The 21,940-nt window shown below is 37.4% G+C and overlaps 1 protein-coding gene across 4 annotated transcripts in view; it reads right to left on the bottom strand.

The window, feature by feature from the left end:
* The window catches only part of GLRA2 (glycine receptor alpha 2), a 127,691-nt gene that overhangs the window by 86,941 nt on the left and 18,810 nt on the right, over positions 1-21,940 (bottom strand). The window contains exons 2-5 of one of the 4 annotated variants that reach the window (XM_061364471.1): positions 19,976-20,043; positions 19,812-19,879; positions 12,662-12,885; positions 87-169 (exon numbers count right to left, since the gene is read on the bottom strand). In XM_061364471.1, the coding sequence (XP_061220455.1) occupies positions 87-169; positions 12,662-12,885; positions 19,812-19,814 (310 nt within the window). In that variant the 5' untranslated portion in view covers positions 19,815-19,879; positions 19,976-20,043. The remainder of the gene's footprint in view (positions 1-86; positions 170-12,661; positions 12,886-19,811; positions 19,880-19,975; positions 20,044-21,940) is intronic. The other 3 variants (XM_061364467.1, XM_061364468.1, XM_061364469.1) reach the window with 3 other exon arrangements.

The following is a 21,940-nucleotide window of genomic DNA, read 5'->3' as shown; positions in this document are numbered from 1 at the left end:
ATAAATACAATAATGTAGATACTATCTAACCACCAAATGTGAGGGTAAAATCTCGTTCTTGATAGAAAAAGCAGTTGGACACTCACAGCTCTCTAGCTGCATTGTACATGTTTGTACATCCATAGGAAAATTCTTCAAGTCCATGGGACAGGATAAGGTTAAAGTAAGCCTAAAATGGGAGGGGGGAAAAAAAGAAAAAAGAAAAAAGAAAGAAAAGAAAAAGAAGCTTTTGTTAGAAATCTATAGGTTTTATCCAAAGTCCCATATTTAGAGTTTAAAGGATCAAAACCAAATCTTAACACCTCAGAGTCTAGGCTCACTCTCCGCTCTAAAATTTTAGGGATGTGAGAGTTGTGAAGACAGAATGTGTGCGCAAACTGGGCACTCGCTGGCTGTGACAGCTGAACAGAACAGAGACAGAGAAAACAACATCAGGATAGTAAGAAACACTCTCCACTAATGTACCAGTGAATGTTTGATGTGCATTACTGAACCCAAATAATGCAAAAGCTAAAATGTCTCATCATGGGACACACACTTTTAAGCTTTGTTTTGGAAAAGCAAAGGAAGAAAACAAGCACGGGTTTTTGCAACAGACGGTGCTTTTGTTGCTTATGAGATCCATTTTCAACACTTCATTCTTAGTGCTTAGCCATTAAAAGAAAGAAAAGTAGAAGCAAGAATCACATAGCATTTAAAGATAAAAGAGTGCAGATAGAAGAAAGTAAGCCTAAAGGAACATTATCATACAAACTAAATTTCTCTCTTAATAGTTCAGTTGTTTTGTCCCAGATAAAGCCTAATTTCATTCAGATAAGAACATTCTTAATGTTTCTTTCTTCCCCCCCCTTTTTTTTAATTTGCTTTTCTACATTTGATTGAAATCTGTTTCAAGATTTCTTCTCTGATTTATTTCTTTTATTTTTTGTATGGGGAGAGGAAACTGTTTTTAACAAACCAAGATAGTGGATGATATAATTACAAACAACTGGCTGCTTTGAAAAACAGAAGAATTGCTAAGATTTTGGTTTAAATATAAAAACAGTAAATTTTTATTCTAGGTAAACTTCAGTATATAAAGCCATCTTGACACAAAGCAAGCAAATAAATAAAAAGATGAGAACTTAATTTTCTGATTTGAATGTACATTGAAACACTGACACAGTACAATAAGAACAGTTTTTTAATAGTGCCAGTGAACCTATAGGCCAGCTGCTAACTCTGAAAATATGTTGCCCCACAGACAAATGTGATCTCTATGGAGAAATACTTCATTAAGTTCTGTCTCCCCTGGTGGTTTTGTGCTTCTCACTACATATAGTTGATTCAAGTTCTTCCAGTCTGTTTCTTTACCATGTGACTCTTCAGGGATGGCCTGACTGGGTTTTTATAGCCCTAATGTCCTGCCTTCAAATCACTATGACAAGAAGATGATGTTTAAGTAACAGAGATCAAAATGGTCTCAACCTGATCAAAAATGACATTCAACATCATTGCTTTTGCCTACTAGTGGGCTACCCAGAGAAAGTCACAATATTTTGCTCTTGACACAGTCTTTGAAGTATGATAGTATCAGAAAATTAGAGGCCTTTTGACTGGCCTGTGGCAGTGAAGTGCCCTGAGAGTAATAAAATCCCCCAGTCATCCTCTCAACACCACCATAGTAAATAAACTCCCATTTAATCTTTGGGAGCAAATACCATAAGCATTGAGAAAAAAATTGCCATCTAGAGATAAAAGTACATCTAGTAGATACATAAACATCAGTGAAAGTCTGCCCTTTACTTATTTAAGTATTTTAAGTGCCTTGCAAATATTAAGTAGTGTCATTTTTATTAGGCAATTTCCTGCATTGAAGATTGTGCTAATTAATTTGTTAATCCCCAGCATTAACAAAAGACTGCTTCTGCCTTTTCCCCTGAAATGTTGCTACCTCAAACCCTCTTCCTTCTTTTCTGTCATCACCTAATTACGGCTTAGATCTTTTATGTTCATTTCAAACATGTCTTTACGCAAATGCAGCTTTTCTAAATACATAATTTTTAAATATTTTACTGAAGTAAGCATGGCCTATCCACCCCTCCTGTGGGCTGCATACTGACTTTGTTTCCTTCAACCTTTCTGCTCCCCAAGAACCTCATATAATCTGGAGGGTTGACTACATACATGGGCAGGTGGGTCTCATCTTAGTCTAATATAGCTAACTAATAATATAACTAATGAGAAAGTTAATACATCCAGTTGCAGCTTTCAAGCCTCACAGAGAAAAAACTGTCTTCTGGATGTGAGCTGAGAAAATGCTTAGTATATAGGTTTGCACAGAGGCTAACACCTTTTCTTTCTCTTCCTAACCAACAATGTGTTTCAAAGACTCAATTCACTCAAAGACTCTGTTCACCCTGACAAAAGGAACATAATTTCTATTCAAGAAATCATGCCCTTATAGCTTTACCTCTACTTGCTTATCTTAGCAGAGAAGCCATTCATAGTTAACATCTTTGCCTCTGTAGACATAGTCCCTTTTACTAGGGGTAATGCAACTGTTGAACCAATGCTTACAGCCTGGTATCGTCCACAGATTAATCACTTTTCTATAAGAGTACTACACACAAAATGTTCAGCTGTTGGAGTCTGAAGTAGCTCCACTGAAACCATGGTGGTGGATCAATTTATAGCAGTTGACTTTTCCAGTAAAAATATGATCCTGCAAGTATTTCCAAACCCAGGTGCCAAATACCACTTGTATATTTACATTAATGAAGAAACAGGATCAGCAATGGGAAGTGTTAGGTAGATATAACTACCCACATTGCCTACAGTATCAGTGCCATTGGCAGAATACATTTCAGCAAAGTGAACATCTCACACTTAGCAAATTCAAGAAGAGCCCCTGGAGATCTGTTGCAAAGTGCAAGTTTAACTGGCAATTACATTGATGAAAAATCATTAATAAAATAGAATAAACTGCTATAGAAAAATTATTTTTCAGGCACCCTGCCACCAAAGCGTTTGAGATGCATAAACAACACATTTGGTGGCACAGCACAATAAGACACTGATGGGAAGAATTTTATGACAATCTGTACAGCCAAAAGGAGAAGTAGCTGACCAAGGATTTGATTCTCTCTTCAGGTACCTGAACACCCTTTACCCACTATTAGCCAGGCTCAGTTCACACAAGTCACTCACAGAGAGTTCTGGAGCTAGGCATGTTCTATTTTCCATCTGAGTAGACAAGTGAAGAGAGAGCAGGAGAGAATCTTGTTTCCAGCTTGCCAGCACTTCAGGCACAATGCCAGGGTCAGCAAGACACCTGTGAGGAGACGTAAAGTTGCTCTCTTCTTTCCTTCCCTGCTCCCTCACCTACCCCACAGTCAGGAAGAATCAAGCTTTGGAATAGTGCAAATAGAGCATGAATAGAACAAAATGCAGAATCAGAGCCAGAAAACAAGGAATTAACAATTAGACAGCACTCTGACAAAAATAATAAAAAAATAAATCGGTAATTTTACTGAGCAATGCTGTGGCAGAGGCAGGGCTCTAATCAAATTACTCCAGGGCAATATTGTATCTGCTCAAGTTTGGACCCTCTTCCTGAGGATTCCCTCATACATGAAGAAAGTTCTTCTGAGCAGTGTTTGTTCATACTTCAAATGCTTTCGAAGTGCACTGTGCACTGCTGGATTTCTTCACTTGGCATCTCATTCATCATCCTCACTTACCCACACACTTCCCTTTCATTCTCTGGTTTCACTTTTCATTCTCTAGTGTCCAGAGAAATCACTCAGATTTGGACCTGTCTCTCTTCTGAGCCCAGCTCAACATCTTTTATTTCTGGCTACCTCAGAAATCCCCTAACAGCATCATACAGAGATCTGTATTTCCTACTTCTTCAGGCAGGAAGGCAGAAGTCCTGCATGCTGTGGCTTCCTTTGTCATAGAAACCAGACTAAGGTATCCTGTGGGGAAAAAATAAATAGCTTGACAACATGTTATTAATCAGAAACCCTTATGCTGGTGATCTTTAACACCTGAACACGCTGTTTTGCAAGGTCAGTGCTTTGTCCAGCTGGGAGTAGACATGCCCTCAGATGGGCCAGCAGCATAGCTCAGCACAGGTGCTACCGCTGCCCTAAATGTAACTGCTATTGCCAGCCATTGTCCTGCAAGGGAAAGCCAGTGAAGGGAGCTGACACGTGCAGCTCAGGCAGCTCAGAGGTATTTACTTGTAGTGCAATAAATTCCTGAGCTCAGCTCAGGGGCTGAGATACTATGCTTCCTATATTTATACTTTACCCATTCCTGCCCTTGTCCTGTCCTTTCTCTGGCCCTGGGGATACTTTTCCCACCTTCTCCTATGTCTGCCCATCTCCCCTACCTCTGTCCCATCTGACACCTACATAACCCAGAGCCCAGCCTCTTTCCTTTGCATCTTAGCCTGTCCTCTACTCTTTCCCCTTCCTTTTCCCATCTCTCTTAAGAGTATTAAGCCTCTGAGACCAGTTTGCTCTTTGACACCTAATCCCCAAAGCAGCAACATCAGCAGAGGGTAAGGTCCTTTAATACGCACGCACACACACACACACACACACACACACACACACACACACAAATCAATAGGGATAAAATATTTGTAAACAGATTACTCTCAAGATGATCTCCAATCTCAATCTGTCTCTTGAGGGTTTTGAATACTGATGCTCGTCACCATCATATCACTTCTGTGATAATCTCACAATGCTACAAAACCGCTTCAGAGTTCTGCACATACAGACTGCTTGTGAATGGTCTGCAACACAGAACTGAAGTCAAGAACTGCTAGTAGTGTGTTAAATCCTTAGGGAATTGGGTTTACACATTACATAATCCAAGGATTTTTTTTTAATATATATATTTAAGAGAATATCTAATTTTAACTGGGATCTGACGTATTGCCTGATCTGCAGCAGCCATTAAACTGAATTCTAATACACCTCTTTACAAACAGCTGTCACTCCTTAGTCTGATGTGTTGCAGCTCGCTCAAAACTTCCCTTGATCTAAGCAATAAACTTGCTCGAGGAGAGAACATTGATCCCACCAGAGAAAAGCTCTGTGGATCACAATATGAGGTGTCTGAAAACAGGGGAATATAATTTTCATTAATTATCCTGAAAGACTGGTGGTTTGTGCGTGGGCTTCAGGACAACAGCCTCCTCATAGAGCTTTTTCTAATGACAAATAACTGGGGTCAGCCTTATTAAGCAAAGAAACATTGTTGGTAATTTAAACGGTCTTGGAGATAAAGAGTACAGGTTCCTTTCGTCTCCTAAAAATACATGATTATCTCTTCACAGGCATGAAAAGCAACAAATGTGGGCATGGTACCAAAAATAACATTTTTGTTTCTATTCTTATCCCTTCATTCTTTCACGCTACGCCCATCTGCACTTCAGCTGTTGGGACAGGAGACTTCACAATCTAGGGTTTTATGCTGCAAATATCATAACACATACAATACATGCACGGTCACTGCTAACATTGGCTTTGGGCCATTTTAGTGAAAAGTCTGATACCTGTGCTAAGCCCATAGTGTTGGGTTTAGTGAGACAAGTGGGATTTATTCTTTTTTTCTTTCCCGTATTGCCAATTCTAAAGATGCTATCATAAATTGCAAGATATCTGGTATTTTTCTGAAAGCTCCAAGCTGACAATGTAGGTAAAAGTACTTTTAGTAGTACATTTTTCTTTGGAAGATTAAATTTCTGATCCTCAGAGCTGCTGAAATAACACTGAAATATTACATAAGCACAAAGTTCCCCACTAAACTGGCAGGGGAGGTTGGGTTGCACAGCAAACATGACAACATTACACGACAGAGGAGCACATGCCATTCAGGCTAGTGGCTCTGAAACAGGGTGGAGAAACTAAAATCTCCTTTTATTCCTCCCAGCCCCCTCTCTTGGGTGATTTGTGCCTGCAAGAAGGTTACACACACTGTACATATCAGGAGGCTGAAAAAAAACCAAAAAGTATAAAATCCCAGTGCCATTCTTCTTTTAAAGGGCTTTTCATTTTGTAGTCCATCTCTATTTTTTCAGGCACCTGAGTCATCATTTTGAATGTCAATTCTGGTAATTTTCACATTCTACTGGGTTTGTCCTGTTAAATGGAACCGTCAAACTGTCTGCTCTGTTTTGGTTAGTTTGTTTGTTTGTTTGTGGTGTTTGTTGTTGTTGTTGTTGTTGTTGTTTTGGGGGGTTTTTTTTAGGAGTCCTGTAATTCCTCCCTAATATTTGTCATGTTCTGCAGGTGGGAATGGGCTGAAGCTGAGCTTAGAGATGTGGAGCCTTCTCTGCTATGGCAAAATGTGAGATGTAGGCTGGAGTTTTCAGGTACTGCTGTTTATGAGCATGTTCTTGCTCCCTCCAGTGCTTTCCTTTGCTTCATGTACTGCTTAACAACACAGGAGCTGGCACGGAGCAGGGTGCTGGATTTCTCATTACAGGCATCCCACTTCTCATTGTAATGCAATCACTGTCTGTAGATGTACAATGCCAGTGCATGAGCTGCCAGTAAATGATTTTCCAATTATTGCTCAAGCAAATCTATGAATTATATTCAAGTGTGATTTCATGTAACAGTTAAATTCTGTAACCATCTGTTTCCTTTCCATGAAGAACAGTATTTCATCTCTCCTTTCTCCTTTGTCATTTTCATCTTATTTTCCTTCAGTTGCGTGGCAAAGTACCCATATCAGGCCTCATTATTTATTTAGTAGTTTTTATTATTTGTTGTGCGAAAAAGATGCCTTAGATACAACAGAAAAATAAGACTATTGGAAACCCAGGTCTAAATCCTCAGGCTGAATTTGTAGATTGGGTGTGAATGAGAAAGAAAGTAGTGTTAGGAAGCCATCCCAAAATATGAGAAGAATTTGAGGCTATGTAATTAAAAGACCCTAAAATGAAAGGTAATGGGGATAGAATGTGAAGCAGGAATAAGGGCAAGAAAGAAAGAAAAAGGATAGGTGAAAAGTGGACAGTTATTGATAACCCAAGGACATTGTGTCAGCCATAATGAGAGTGGTTGCATGTCCCACAAAAGGCTGCAGTAATTTAGCCCCTGAAACTATTATTATTGTAATTATGCCCACGGGAACATAAATCTCTCAAATTCACTGGATTGGCATAGCCTGCAGCCACAATTTGAGAAGTCACCATATCTCAATAATATTGTGCAGTTTAATAAAGTTTACTGATTCTAGCACTATTTATATAATGTCTATAGGACTTCTGCCTACAATATATTATAGCTGTCAAACTCAAAACTTCTTTAGATATGTGCTCTATTTCAGTTCGCATTCCTGCACTGATTGTTCTTCAATGTACTGGCTTGTTTTAAATGTGGAAAATTTAGTTTGAGGCTCATGAAGACATTGTATGCTTTTGGAAAGTTTTCAGGACAGATAGCATGGGCCAGTGTTGCTAACTGGAAAACTAAATAATTTTCTATGAAAATGTTCCTGTGGTGATTTTTATTAACTTCTAAGGGAAAATCCTCACCTTGTCAGCACCAGTATTATTCTGATAAGAGCTGAGGTAATAAATATGATTGTGTGAGGTCAGAGAGAGGGTTTCCTACATAATAAGCAACAATGTCAATCATGATAACAGTCTCTCTGCTCCCCCCTCTGCTTATCTGTTGCATGGAAATACAACGCTGCTAGTAAAGTCCAAATCCTCTTAAATCCCAGCATTATATTGTAAAATAAAATTGATGTCTTCAAATTAAAGCGCAGGATGCACACAAAGCTGCAGAACATAACATATCCTACCACTCTGTTAGGCTAGACTCTGCTGTGCCATGGATGATTCACACACTATCTCATCAGGTGTAAATGGATCTTCAGTATCATAATGCTGATAAGATCTTGACCTAGAAATTGTTTTTGAAAACCCATGCCTGACCGAAAAAATAAGATCTGATCTTATTTTAAAACAAAATATTTCAGAAGGATAGTGGACTTTTTGCCCTATGAATAGTCTGTTGCAGAAGGACTAGCACAGTTACCCATGTGTTCCCTTAAGCTGCTCTGTATTTCTTTCCCATAGGGCAAAGAACACAGTTACAGAGTAGACTACAATACAGAAGTTTCACTCAGAAAAGCTGAATTTAAAACATACTATAGATTACTTCTGATGATTTAGTGAGAGACATGGTAATTGTACCATGTAATAAAACCCAAAATGGTGTGTGGTGTGGGTGCAGGGGAGAGTTGACTCTGCTCTGTCACTCAGCAGTATGGCCACACTAGGAAGAGCTGATTTTGGAAACTCCTGAGTAAGGAAGCTGGCACGGGAGATGGTACTGCAAATAAATGTGCTGTTTTCACAGATACTTCTCTTTGGTTACATAAGCAGGCAAGGGCTTTTGGATGTGCCAACTCATCCTGTCAGCTACTTATTGCCGAATGGAGGGGCTAGTAATCACCCCAGAACAGCTGCACAAATAGAGAGACATCTAATAGCTTGAATTTCCCCTTTTTTTGTGGTGCCCTAACCACACAGTACTGCTCTCCAGTAGACACTCTGCCTTCCTCCATAATAACATCTAACAGTTAAATCTAGGTCAAGAGTTGAAACCACAAAGAACTATTTGTCTACATAACTGTAACATTTCTGGCACTGTGAAGATAAACAAAACCAGCAAAAACAGGTATTTTTAAAGACTTAAGGAAATTCATTCTAGGTATTTCAGTGCTCTTTGGACAAGAATAAGGAAAATGGGGGGAGAAATGTAATTTGTGAATTTGAACAGATCTCCTCCCTAGAATTACAAGTGGCTCTTTTGTCAATTAAGCAAGACATTCTAAAATCTTTGTGTAAAAAAACATGTTAAAAATATGGGCTAATCTGCTTTGTAACTCCTTTTGGCTAAGTGCATTGTCACTGTGTTCCAGAGCACAGCTCTATACCCTCATCTGGCAATCAGGAGTGTTTTCTGGAGCAGCAAGTGGGAAAAAAAGTAAAAAATAGAAGCCCCTTCCTGCTTCCTGACCAATATATTCTAGGTTCAATGTTACATTTGAGTTATATCACCTTCTGCATCAAGTTCATATGGCTGAGATGCACTGAAAATGTTAAAAAGAGAGGGAGGCAATTAATGCTGAAAAGAATCAACCCCAACCCACCCAAACCTTAAATAAAATCATTCCACTCTATATCACTTTGTTAAAATAAGCTTTTTAGCAGATGTTAATATTCTAAGCGGGCTGGCAGCCTGAAAAGAGTTTGTGGGAATCAGGTAGCACACATGGGTGGCTTGGAGAGAACCCAAAGGTTATTTAATATTTTCTTCATGGCCCAGGTGTTTGTAATGGGCCAGAGAAGACACGATCCTTACCCCTGGAACACAAAATCAGTTCAGCAGTGTATATAGTGCAAAATTCAGGTGCCACACAGAATGTGAGTGCCAGGAACAGGATTATCAGTATCATGAACAGCACTGCCACTCTTTCTGAGTGCATGACCCCCTGCAAAATCCAATTTGTTGGATTTTGGAGATCATTCAACGATTGGGAGAAGATGAGTCACAGGCATCTAAGGGGTAATATTGTGTAGGTTTTGATTTTGACTCTCATTGCTTTTACAACACAGAATATACACAAGCTAATTTTATTGAATGCTGCTATAACAAATCCCTCATGTTGACTGCTCTCTGCAGAGGGCTCTAAAATTAAAGTTATAGCTATTTAACTGGTTTGCAGCTCAAAGAGTGCAGTTGAGACTAATCTTGACTAAAGTGTGGTTGTTTGCTGAATATAACTTCACTGAAACTGCTGACTTCTTAAAATGTGTGCACCTCTAAGAGCTGTTGGTGCATCTCTAGTGTTAATAGCTTGTATTTGTGATACTGAGTAGTGCTCGGTTCCCTTCACAAGAATTCTCCCTGCAGTACCCAAAGGTTTAGACCAGTTATCCAGATATAGAGTCTGGAGCTTTATATAGCATATATAGCATTCTGTCTGAGATCAAAACAAAGGTAGTCATTTGAGCATGAAGCAAGTATCTAAAAATAGGCTTGGACTCCTAAACTTATATGATTCATAGGTGAATACATCAACCATGAACAACTCCCAGAAAATTAAATATAGATCTAGGACTCTGCAAGCATGAGCATTACAATTATGATAAGGCAAACTATGATGGAAATCTACGTCATGCCTACCATCACCAGCCAATGCAGTATGGTTTCTCTCTCACTGACAGAAGGACAGATAGCCTCATGCTTACCACAAGGTAGATAATTCCCAGAGCCAACCACTGCAGTAGGGTTAACACAGGGTCCAGACCCTCACTGACCCTTCCATGCCTTATCTGAGCACCTGTATTGTACACCATAAGATCTAGTTCCAGGACCTTCCACGTTCTTTTCAGAAAGGGCTGGATTGGCTCTGAGGGCATTTAAAAGCATAAGCCAGTTTTGCCTCTTGTGTAGCATATTTCCATATTGTTGAGGGCTAGACTGCATGGAGCTTTGAATAGCCTGGTGTAGTGGAAGCTGTTCTTGCCCATGGGAGTGGGGTTGGAATTCAATGATCTTTAAAGGTCCCTTCCAACCCAAACCATTCCATGATTCTGTGTTTCTATGTTTTCAGTTCAGTATACAGGGAAAAGGAATACCATTGTCATATAATACACACACCTTGCTTCTTACCCACTAATTACTAGGAGCAGTTCTAAACTCATCTTATGCAGAGAGCAGTATATAATTACATGAGATTAACTTCACCTTGATTTTATTAAATTTAGGAGTATGACAAAATAGCCTACACCACTACTTCTCAGACATGTTTGTGAAGTGTTTTAAACACTTACAATACACTAAATGCCAAGTGTTAAGTATCATGATGTCAGTTGAAATGCTATTGGTGCAGTAGTGAAACTACTACTACATTTTTTATGTACTGAAACCAGTCACTAAAATGTTCTTGTTTGTTTCCGCATAGCACAACTAAAAGTGGCAATACACTGATGTATCTTGCCCGGTATCTAGAGAATAAAGACAAGCTTTATTAATTACTTCTGACTTCAAGTTTCTATACACTGGAATGTACTAAAAAAATTATATGCCATGCTAGAGGTGCCAGGTAAACCTCTGTTACTGCTGTGCAATACAAATGAGAAACAATGGGTTTGCTTAGTACTCCACTGAAATCCTTCTTACTCTGCTTCACATTAGTTTGTGTTTTGGTGTGGGAATTTTACAAATGCGATATGACAGTGCAAAATATTTTTCTCTCATGGTCTAATGTCAGGAAAATTATCTGTCTGCATTCAGAACAGCACCCAACTGCACTGTTGTCTGCAATAAGATGGTGTCTGATGTCGCTCAAACAAACAGATACATTCATTTCTTTCCCAGAGTGAAACAAGAAATATTCATAAGTGACAACATATTTGCCATTCTGCTTGTGCTAGTTCCATCCTTGTATCTTATTATTTTTCTCAAACTGTTCAGGTACACCAATTTCAAATCTTGCTCAATAAACATTTCCTTTCTACCCTACTTGATATAAATGTTACTGGGGTCTTATCAAGGAATTTCCACAAGAATTATGCAGAGGAAGTGCAACATTATAATCTGTTTATTTATCATCCTAAAGAACAGAGCTGTCCTGACCCTAGATCAATAATAATTCCTTAATGAAAATGCAAGTCACAAACAGAATGCCTAGTCAGAAACAACTGCCTTCTAAACTAATCTGCCTTACAGATGAGTAAATTAACCAAACAACCAGTTAAACAAATACTATCATGTTTACTTTCTGTAACGCAAAGAAGGCAAAAGCTGAAAAACATTCTCAGGAACAAATTAAACACAGTAATTACCTTTTAAAAAAACCACAATTGTTAACAACTATAATACAGTGTTTTGCGTCTTTGACTACCTATATTAAGTAATTAACAGTGCAGAGTAAACTGAATGCTAAATAAATCCTGCGTATTGTTTGCTTCTGTTTATGCCTGTGTAATTAAATTCTGATTCTCTGCATATGTCCTGTTTCATCAGGTCATATCAAATCATGTTCTGTCAGTGTTTATTAATTCAGCCTAAATCCAGTCACATGGCACACACTTCAATGAACTCAGTATTAAAAATGCTTTGTGTAATTCCAGTCTTTTTAAAATGTGAATAGATACATCTGATTACCCAGTGACTTGCATGTCAAGTTTATTTTATTTCAAGGATGTCTTTTACTTAAGGTGTTGAGCTGTCACTTAAAACAGTATTCCCCTTTACTTTTAAATTGCAACACACAAACTATAGAGGAGTTGATTTCCTCTCTTTGTAAGAGGAGTGACTTGAGCTAACACTAATGGGAATTACTGAGGCATGCCATTAAGGTTTTAGACATCCTCAGGTTTCCAACAAGACTAAGAAGTACTGCTGTGCCACTTACAGACTCTTTTGTGAAAAGTAAAAGCTGAGCAAAGGAACACAGGCAAATTTTCTTTCTACCCTGTTATTATTAAGTCTCATTTCAGCTGTACACATGGGACAATAAAAAATTAAATATGTCCATTATGTTCTGTGAGTATGGTTACCTGCAGAAAAACAGGGAGTGAGGAGAAAATAGCAGATGAACAGAAAAGAGAGAAAAAAAATAACTGGTTTACCTGATGCTGTACAGCACTTTTCCAGTCTTAGAAATCCTCAGCAACTTGTTGTCTGTTGTGACATCATGGAAGTTTGCTCCCTTCTCATTGGCAAAGAATAAGTCTGGCTTCCAAATAGAGTCTAACATAGAGGGATCCAAATCCAGGGAATCGTCGGGATATTCGCTGTAAGCCAGGCGTGAGTCATTCCACTGTTGTCTCAAAAATATATTCACTCTGTAGTCCTACAGAAATGCCATGTGAAAAGGTTACTAAGCCACTTATTGAAACTTGGAGCCCACTTCAGCTTTCTTTATGCTGTTAGACTTACTACAGTACCAGTGTTACAGAAAACATTTATGTTATCCTTTGAACATGAGAGATCTCATTCGAAAGTAAAGCAGTCTAAAAGCTGTGTAGAACCAAACACACACAACTGGCACATTTTCCAAATCAAAATTACTTCAATGATGAAAAAAATATTAACTGCAACCTCAAATATTAAATATAAACCATTTTCCAATGTGATGGATTAACTCAGAGGTACTTAGAAAGTCAAAAAGCATTGCAGCTAGATATAAATAATTTCAACAAATATTCTACAAAAACTAGTAATTTAAATAAATTACTTCCAAAATGTAGATCAATTATTTCTAATGTACTCATGAATAGTTGCTAATTCAAATGAAGCCAGATTTGTATAGAGTAAATTAGATCAGCACTACTTATTTACTGTTTGTATCCTTTTTTTATCTACTGTATGCTTTTCTCTGTATGTTACTTCATTCACTCCTCCCTCTCTGCATCCCGTTGAAATTATTCTAATTTCATTCTTCTGCTCTGTGGTCTGCCAGTCAAAATTGGGAAAGGCAGCAATTACTTAGAGGTTCATTTAGAACCGGCATTAACATTGTGTCAAGAACTATTAAAGGGAATTGTGAAAGGAGCTTTTAGGGTCTAAACTCTCTGGAGGGAATGGAAAGATGCTAATGCGTATTCTCCTTATCCTGAAATTCCAAAGTCAGCAAATAACAGCTTCATCTCCCCCATCTTTCCTTATTATTATAAAACATTTACCTGAAATTACTACATTTCACTTGCTTGTGAACACTCTGTTAGAAACACATCTATTCTTCCTTGAAAGTGAAAATACTTCATAATATTTATAGCAATAATGTAATCAGAAGGAATATTTTATCAAATAATTCTGCCAACTGTAAAGCCCCTCACATTCAGGATTTACTTTATGGTAAGCTGGAGTACATTAATATGGCAGCATTGTGCTTTGACTTGGAAAATGTATGAGCTGACTCGGGTTTAGTTAGGCAACTGAACTGCATAGTCTAAAGAATTTATCATCTATGAAGTGTAGGTAAATATTTTCACCCAGATTAGAGCTGCAGAAAGCAGTTTGCCCAATATTAAGACTCTGTGAACAAGCTTCTCCAGGCTTGAGCACTTCCTATCTTTAGTTCAGTGCATTTGTGACAAGGTGTATTTTCCCTAAGAGATTGATTCTGACATCCAGATTGATGAAGTTTTCTAACCCATTGGGATGATGCTTTACATTCTCACTAGGAACATGGGGTTTTTTTCTTGCTTTCTTTATCATTTTCTTTTTGCTGTTGTGTAGATGTGAGTCAAAACAGAAATGTCTACTAATCAAAGCAGGACAGGCCTGAGAGGTCTTAAGAACAGCACATGTGTTCAAGATACTTACAAAAGCTTGTATCTGTTTTTCACAAGCCACTGTACTTTTTATGATGGTGTTGTTTCATACAGGATGAGGACTTGTAAGGATACACTAACCCTAATCATACTTTCCCTTGTGTTTTCATCACAGAAGCTGAGCGTGTCTTATAAGTTTAATGAGACAGTTTTAGTTATAAATCCAGGAAAGCACTAGATTTTTATTCTGCAGAAAAGAAGGCAGGAGCTGTCATGAGCTGATTGAATAAAATTGCTACAACTAGATGTGCAACTGACTTCTTTTTTCTTTGAAATAAGATATATAATGAAGCCTATGGAAAGCAGAGGGCTTTTCCCCCCATGACAAAGAAATCATAAATAAGTCAAATTAGTAAATTGTTTAGAAATACCTAAAAATAAATATTTTAATGAACTTCAGTGGTTTGTGATTCAGGTAACAGAAAAGAGTCTGAAGAATCCTTATTCAATGAAGAGTTTGCATATGATGATATATATTATACCAAAAGCATAAATAATTTTGAAAGGATTACACTATCTTTTCTAGTATGTATCTTCATAAATACATCAGAGCCATCATACTGACAAACTCAGAAAAGCTTTCTCATTGTAAGTTTTGTTGTTAGAAGTATAACAACACTGAAAATTGTGTTTATGTCTGATAGGCTTTGCATACATATATATGTATAGATAATTTAGTAAGAAAGAAAAATGGAAATATAACATGCACAGCACAAAACTGCAGTTTCTTTTTTCTCCTGTTCTTGTGGTGTAAGCACTTGGGAAGGATGTGTGTTTACACAGTCAGACTTAATCATGCGAGGAATTTTGGATTTACTTTTCCTGTGCTAACATTGTTAACTATCTTCTGAAGAAAAATTCTCCTGAGAAAACTATCACAACATAGAGCTCAGGCAGACTACACTGTGTATTTTGGAAGCTCCTGAGGGTAAAAGTGGGTGGACTGTAGTAATGCACACCTACACAACTATGAGTATACCTGCTCCACAAATTCTTTCTGACAGCACTACTGCTCTGAACGAGGAGCATGGACCAGAAGATTCAATCAGTTTGCAGCATAGCTCAAGGCAACTCAGATAAACAGTTTTTGTCTGTTGTCAAGCCATAAGATGGGAGTAATACTCACATACTGAAGAAATAGTCATCTGATTAGTTTTAGTAGATTTATCTGAAGATTTAGGGACTCAATCTATAAATACACTGTGTTATAGGACTCTGAATAAAAATCGTCTTTCAGCAACCACCAGATTCGCTGCCCAGAGCTTCAGCAAAGTCCTTGGTCCCTTTGGTCTCAGGCACTGCTATGGCAGGGTTGATGCAGGGGAGCCATGCTCCCTCTTCAGTGTTACTTTCTGTCTCTGGACTGATCTTAGCCTTCCTTCCATTTTCGACCCCTGCCAATAGCATTGATCTCTCAGGCTTTGAGACTGATGCCTGACGAAAGCAGCAGACTTAATCTGTCCTTCCATGCATAGGAAGGTCTTGCCAAAGAGACTGCTCTCTCTCTAAATCCTAAATATGAATGCTAACTGAAGAATAGTGGTTTAATGACCTATTTTAAGGCTCAGAAGATGTTACAGAAGATCCCTGGGTTACCTATGTACCTAAACATGCAAGGTGTCCCCAATGGCTTCAGTGGGAGTTTCTTACACAATTAAAACTATACATGTGAATTAATCCACATGTAACAAGCTCATTTGCAGTTATGTTTTTTTCTACTGGAAAAATAATACACATTCAGACACAACCAAGCTTTTAAGACAAAGGAATGGCATTTTTTTTCTGCTAACAAAAGTACGCAAAACACAACTAGAGTCTGATGCGTTTACCCCAGCAGAGAACCTGCTGCACAGTGTCAGTCACTGATTATGGGGCATAACAACAATAATAATGTCCTCACAGTTAATAATTTCTGTAAGTAACAATTAGCTTGTAGATGTACAAACTGTTCTTAGTTTCTCCTACAGCTGACAGCTAAAGTTCCTGGTCATTAGCAGCATTGAACATCTGAAGTCATTGGGACTCCACCCAGCCCAATGTGGATTACTCATCCTTGATACTCAGCTGCAGTCATGCTGTATGGTGAATTTTCTGCTGAATACTGCAAGTGTGAATGCTTCCAAAAATGGATGGAATTTACTGGCATAACTGATTTATTCAGTGAACTTGCTCAGGAATGCCTTTTCACCTTTCTTTGCTAGTTAGGACTTAAATAAATCAACAAAGAATATTTCAAACAATTACATCTTGACTCATCTTCTTTTTTACTATTTTTATTTTGGTATAATATATATCATTCCAATATGGAAGAAACCATTTATTTTGTAGAAAAAAAGAAATCAATTTTGGTACTGCCCCATATGTGCGTTATAGTACAGAAAGTCTAATACATTTGCATTTTTGTTTCCCTAGATCTTTGGGAACAAAACTCATGAATACTCTGTGGAATTCACCTGTTTGGAGAGAACCAGCACAAAATCCTGATTTATTTCTGAATTAAATGTTTTAGCTTTTAGAAGAATATGCTGGACATAAGAGCTCTGCTGGCCTCTCACAGAGGGATGAGTTTCATGATGGTGTCTGTCCTATTCAGAAAACAGAAGCTACTCCTGCTAATGTTGTTGAGAAGCTGGCTTACTGAATTTAGTAGGTCTGAGACTGTAATCCTGTTTTCCATGTTCATTTCTCCTACTGAAACAAGTTTTCATCTCCCAAGTTTCTAATGAGCTGCTGCAGATCATCCAAGTTGTGTTCTGATAATGTCCCTTCAGTACATATGCATGGTTTCGCTAAGCATTCCTGTCCTCTGAGAAAGGAGTGTCTCTATTCAATTTACAGTCCAGGGCTTTAAATGAATAGCTTGGTTTTATGTCAAAACCATCAAGAGCACTTTATAGGGAAAAAATAATCCTAGGAGTCAAACAAAAATCAGTACTTATCACAAGGGATGACAACATTTTTACCACATGATTACGTCTATTTCAGAAAGGCAAAGTAGATGGAACAGTAATTGATGTGTGCCTCTCAGAGCAGTTTTAAAACATCCTAAAAGTGACGGCACTAGTACTTAAAGAGGTGACAGCATTAAGAAAATTAATATCAAACCATTGAACATCATCTAAGAGAAAACTTTCCACAGTTTCTCAGATATTATGAACAAAGCAAAATAAGAAAGCCAATAGTCTTTGTTTTCATCTAGTTGAATGTTTGGCTGTTTTCAGCAGAATGTGTTAATGAACATTGGAAAGGTGCACATTAACATATTTGATAGAAAGTAAAATGCAATGAGGGGATTTAATCAAAGCAATGAAGGAGTCTAATTAATGCAATCAGCATTAGGTCGTGCAAATATTTTCATTGAATGCCATCTTGTAAAGCTAGTGACGTGCAGGATTTTTTGCTACTTAACACTATGCTAATGCCTCTGCACGCTAGGATAAACAGATGTGGCGGGGTAAAAAAGGCTACATGCCTAGCTATCTTCTCAGAATCCTTTAAATATAAAAAAAAAAAGTTTAAAAATAAAAAAAAAAGAAAATTAAGTCAGTTGATAATTATGTTACATCAAGATATGTTTTTTCCTGTATTTTTTAACTTGATTTTAGTTTTCATTTAAAGTGTTTTTAAAATACTACAGATACACAGGCTAAAGTTTAACTTAACTATTTATTTTATGGCTTTGTATGTTATAGCTTGTCATTTATAGAAGAGTCTTTCCCACGCTATTTAACAAATCAACCTGCCCTAGGTATAACTTTTACTTTATCTCTAGAAAACACTAAATAACATCTTAGGGGGTCTTATGTAAAAATATTTGGGACATTCCTTAAGCATCACTTTCTAAAATGATGGCATGAATTACAATTGAATTTAAATGAAGTATTTGAATATTAAATTAAATACGTTGGGCTAAATCTCTGTTCTTCCTTTGTAATGCAAAGATCGCAAGGCAATATCTATCCAATTTTTATGAAAAAAATATTTATTTGGTATATCTTAAGTCCTTTTGTGTAGCAAAATCCTTTTTAGCTACCAAGAACTCAATCCTACAGGATGCTAAGCTTCTTTACTGCCTCTGGTTTCATCAGATGCAGAAAGACCTGGATTCTGTGTAGCAATGCCTGCAAAGCAGTTGGAAAACTACCTTGCAGTTCTTCAGAAGTGTCCATAGTTTTCTATAGCCACATGAAACAATGAGAATACATCTTGCAAAATTTGAATGAAGGTTAATTTATTTTGTGGTAGCAGTGACTTGAATAGTTCAGTCAAAAAGGAATTTGTAACCAGGCTCTTTCTGGAATTGATTTAACATTCTTCTTGTGTACGAATACCTGATAATCATTCTGGGTTTATCACATTATTATAAGAAAGCCATTAAAAATCACTCTCTGGGCTAACACCACTAGTCAGATATATGTATGCTTGAATAAATAAGTGATCTTTTTTACTCATTATTTGAAAAAGATTTAAAACTTCAGCGTCTTTTTTAATTGCTCAGAAAAGATTTTATTTCTTTTTTAGCAAATAGTAAAAAAAAAAAAAAAAGGAAAAAAAGAGAAAATTCGTGTCTAGAGTAAACCAGAAAAAATTTGGACTAAAATTTTAATTTCAATTTTTTTAGCTTGTCTCCTTTATCCTTAAATTTTGGCAATTTTAGAAGAAAAATCTCATCTTGACATGAAAAATTGAGCTATTTATTTTTGTATGTAACAAAATTTAAACTCTGCAATGTTTCATTTTAGTATATTTTTTGACTGATAGTGTTATTTGAATTCAGTCAAAATACACATTTCAGTCAGCTGGGATCCCTACTACCAATTTAACCCTCAAAATGAAATCATAGAATTATAGAATAGTTAGGGTTGGAAAGGATATCAAGTTCCAACCCCCCTGCCGCGGGCAGGGACACCTCACACTAAACTATCTCACCCAAGGCTCAAATACCCAAGTTTCCTTATAGAAAAATATGTTTTAGTTATTTAACTCAAGTTATACATTCATATGCAATGCACAGAGATTTAGCAAAGTTAAACAAGAGTGTTCCGGCAGTTCTGTCAGCACAATCTGCAGCAGCAGATAATTCAACATGTGCTGTAAAACCCACTCAAAATATGGAGTGCTTGGCAAGGAGCCCCACAGCTGAGCTCTAGCCATTCCTCTGCCTCTTCAGTGTTAATAAGACCTGAAAAAGCTGGTTTATGCTCACCTATATTTGCTGCCATTAGAGTCAGTACAGATTATGTAGGTATGTTTAGACTTGGTAGTTGAGTTTAATGATTTATATATCTTTTTGTATAGTTATTTTAGATTTCTTTTATTTCAGCTCAGCTGGTAGGCTTGTAATAGCTTAATAATTTAGGAATGTCCCCACGTCCTGAGCATCTCTATTCTACATCACATCCCACTCCTTCACAAGATGGCTTCAATGACCAGTCCCACTCACCATTGTAGTTTCTGCTATTGAACCAAAGCTGTTGATAAATATGTTGCAGGTAACATTTACAGGAGGACCTGCAAGTTGAACAATAAATAGAAAAATTGACAGGTTGTGTTCATGACATGTATTAAGCATTGTTGTTCTCTTGCCAATGGCATCATAGCACTTACCATTGTGGTTTCTGTGACTGATCCAAAACTGTTGATAAAAATATTGCAAGTAACGTTTACTGGAGGACCTGTGGAATGCAATAAAAATGTTGCAATATACATTGAAACAAAAGTACAGATCCCTCAGCCTCCGTACAGTCTGGTACAGATGTGGCTGAAAACAAGTGAAAAGTGAGTTTTCCCAAACAGATCATTTAAATTTTGATGAAAAGAAAACATCATTAACAGTAATTTAATTAACCTAGTTTCATTCGAAGTTGTTATATAAATACACAGAACTACATCCTTGCGTTTAAGTATTTATGAGAAGAGTTGAGTGAGGGCGTAACAGTTTTTTCTTTATCTACTGTACCAATGCAAAATATGCTTTAGCATTACAAACACTCCTCTCTCATTTCCTTCTCAGACTTAAAATTAAAATATTATCTCTCCACATTTATTCCACTCTGTATGCAAAGTCTTGCCACTGAAATTCTCAACAAGGACTACTTTTCACATTGACTCAAATCCACTGAAAATAGACTTGGACAAGCAGCCTTTTGTGAACCTGATCTGAAGACGTCTGCATTGCCATAAGCAAATATTTTAGCAATATCTGTTCTCGCTCAACCAAGCTTTTGTTAAACAGCTATTTGTAATCTCTTCCCTTCCAGATCCTTTTCTGTTTTTCAGCAGTCACTGACATGTAGCAGAATGAATGAGGAGTTAATATTTAATTAGTTATCTGTTAGCCACCTAATTTCTTAGGTGTGATGAAATAAACAGCCGTTCACAACTGAATAAAAAATGATTAATGCTAAATGCCTAAATTTCGGTGACACGAAAGTTGGTACAAACATCGAGTATCAAGTACATTCTTATCTCTTCTCTCATTATTTTTATTCACATAATTTTCCTAATATTAAAAAATGTCAGTGCACAGAATATAAACAGCTACATTTGGTTTCATATTTAGACCTGAAATTGCTTTACAAAAGATGGAAACATGATTACTTTCTTTTTTGAAAAATGGAAAGATAAGTAATATGTCAGGAATGCTTGCGACCCTTGTCATCTTTCTGTCCTTCATATCTGGAAATGGCTTCAACGAGGATTTGCTTCTGGCTTCAAAGTAAGGCTGGACAGTTTGTAGTTCTGGATCCTCCCACTTGTCCTTCTCAAATATAGGAATGATTTTTTTTCCCCCCATGATGCAGAACCTCCTCTAACGGCCATAAAATTTCAAAGCTAACTAAGAATGACCTCACAATACCATCAGCCAGCTCCCTCAGCACTTGTGGGTGCTTGCTATGTGGTTACAATGGTCTTATCTGTACCCAGTTTGCCTAAATGCTCTGCAGTCTGATTCTTCTCCACTGAGTTTTCCTTGATCTGGACTTTCCCGTAGGTCTCAGACATATGGGATTCCTGAAGACTTTACCAGTGAAGACTGAAGTGAAGAAGGCATTGAATGCCTTGTCGTTTTCCCATGTGTTTTGTCAAATTTTCTTTAAGCTTATGGTGTTGTATTGAAAAAGCTGCCAAATGTGAGGACCATGACTTTGAATCCTGAGTGCCAGCAGAACCCAGTAAACATGCTTACCTATGTTAGGAAATGCGCTACCACACCACAGATTTCAGTTCAGATGAACACTAAGTAGGTATGTGCTAGAGCACTGTATCTTACAACAAAGAAAAGAAAGAAAGTATCTGCCTTCATTTCTCTACTCAGTTGTGTCATGTCTTTTACTTACTTCCTGCTGGTAGATGTAAAAAGAAATGTAGAAATGTGGACCCTGGAAACTACTAACCTGTCAGTCTCAACTCTGTGCCTGGGAAGATCATGAAACAGACCCTAGAACAGAAGCTATGCTAAGGCCCATGGAGGACAGAGAAGTGGTTTGAGACAGACAGCATGGCTTCACCAGAGGCAAGTCCTGTCTGATCAGCCTAGCAACCTTCTGTTATAGAGTGGCTATATCAGTG

Source organism: Neopsephotus bourkii, unplaced genomic scaffold (assembly GCF_033783945.1).
Source record: "Neopsephotus bourkii isolate Nb327-2 ecotype Australia unplaced genomic scaffold, CSIRO-AGI_Nbou_v1 NB_1234, whole genome shotgun sequence".
NCBI lineage: Eukaryota > Metazoa > Chordata > Aves > Psittaciformes > Psittacidae > Neopsephotus > Neopsephotus bourkii.
This window is presented reverse-complemented; position numbering and strand designations above follow the sequence as displayed.